At 36.7% G+C, this 1,270-nt stretch overlaps 1 protein-coding gene across 5 annotated transcripts in view; it reads left to right on the plus strand.

The window, feature by feature from the left end:
* Positions 1 to 173: 173 nt before the first annotated feature.
* The window catches only part of phka1 (phosphorylase kinase, alpha 1 (muscle)), a 49,835-nt gene continuing 48,738 nt past the window's right edge, over positions 174 to 1,270 (plus strand). For all 5 annotated transcript variants that reach the window (XM_015385498.1, XM_015385499.1, XM_015385500.1 and 2 more), the window contains exon 1: positions 174 to 466. In XM_015385498.1, the coding sequence (XP_015240984.1) occupies positions 389 to 466 (78 nt within the window). In that variant the 5' untranslated portion in view covers positions 174 to 388. The remainder of the gene's footprint in view (positions 467 to 1,270) is intronic.

The following is a 1,270-nucleotide window of genomic DNA, read 5'->3' on the forward strand; positions in this document are numbered from 1 at the left end:
AACTGCAGTATTTATACTTCTACTTAAGTAACGCCACTGCTTTTTTTATTATTATTTATGCAGCATTTATTTATTTCTGCTTTTATTTCTAAATATGGCAGAGTTGGTCCTCCATACTTTTATTTTGAAGGCGTGAGCCGGCATAACAGCTGCTTCCGGTAACGTCATCCGCGCGGCTTCGGGTTTCAGTTGGTTTCGCTGAGTCTCCAGCTGCTTCTGCAGCTTGTTCGTGTCTCTCAGCCTCCCAGGGTCCTTTTTCTCTCCCGGGCTGCCCGCATTTCGGCGCAGCGCAGCAGAAATGAGCTTTCTGTCCAGAACTTAGAGGGTTTCTCCTCCGAACTCTGTGTCCTCGCCTGAAGAAGCCAGAACCCCGCCCCCTTTTGCTAACATGAGAAGTCGAAGCAATTCTGGGGTTAAACTGGACAATTATGCCCGGATAGTGCATCAAACTATCCTGCAACACCAAGTGAGTCACTTTAAATAGATTTAATAACTTTTTTCAGTAGAACTAACGGGTTTAATCGATGGAAACTGGAGCTGTCAAACCTGCAGCCAGGCGGAAGCTAAAGGTGAAGCATGCAGAGGGTGAAGTAAGGTGATATTTCGCAAGGCTGTTTCTCTCTCTGCGCTTTGCGTTTGTTTTTCGGTGCCTGTAGAGGAACTAAAATCATAAATACATGTTTAGTAAAGCTTTCTGAGTGAACATGCACTGTAGAGATAATTTCCTGGAATGTAAATATTTTGGTTTGCACATAAACCTTGGTAATATTACCATTAATGCCAATGAAACCCCTTATATATAGAGGACCAACTCTGCCATATTTAAAAAATAAATACATAAATAAATGCTCAATAAATAAATAAACATACAATTAATTCCCCGCCAAAATACAATAAACAAATAAATGTAGGTAGAAATTAAATTATAAAATGAGACTCCCTGAGACGCACCCCTCCTCATTGGCAGAAATGCAAAAACAACAAGCAGAAATAAATACCATTCAAGAAATAAATAGGGTAAAAAAAAATACAAAGGAAGACTAAAACAGAAAAAAATATTATATTCTCATAAATAAATACTTCAAAAAATAAGTAATAAATGACAATAAAAAAAAATAAGGTAGTTATTACAAAGGTGAATAAATAAAGATAATTAAAAGAGATTCATACATTTATGTCTCAGTGTATAATTTAATAGTAATATGCAGTTAACTACCGTTTAATTTTCTTTGTTCAGCTGTTTGTTTTTTTGCAAAGACTCTACAGTATA

This window comes from Cyprinodon variegatus, unplaced genomic scaffold (genome assembly GCF_000732505.1).
Source record: "Cyprinodon variegatus isolate N-32 unplaced genomic scaffold, C_variegatus-1.0 Scaffold341, whole genome shotgun sequence".
In the NCBI taxonomy this organism is placed as follows: domain Eukaryota; kingdom Metazoa; phylum Chordata; class Actinopteri; order Cyprinodontiformes; family Cyprinodontidae; genus Cyprinodon; species Cyprinodon variegatus.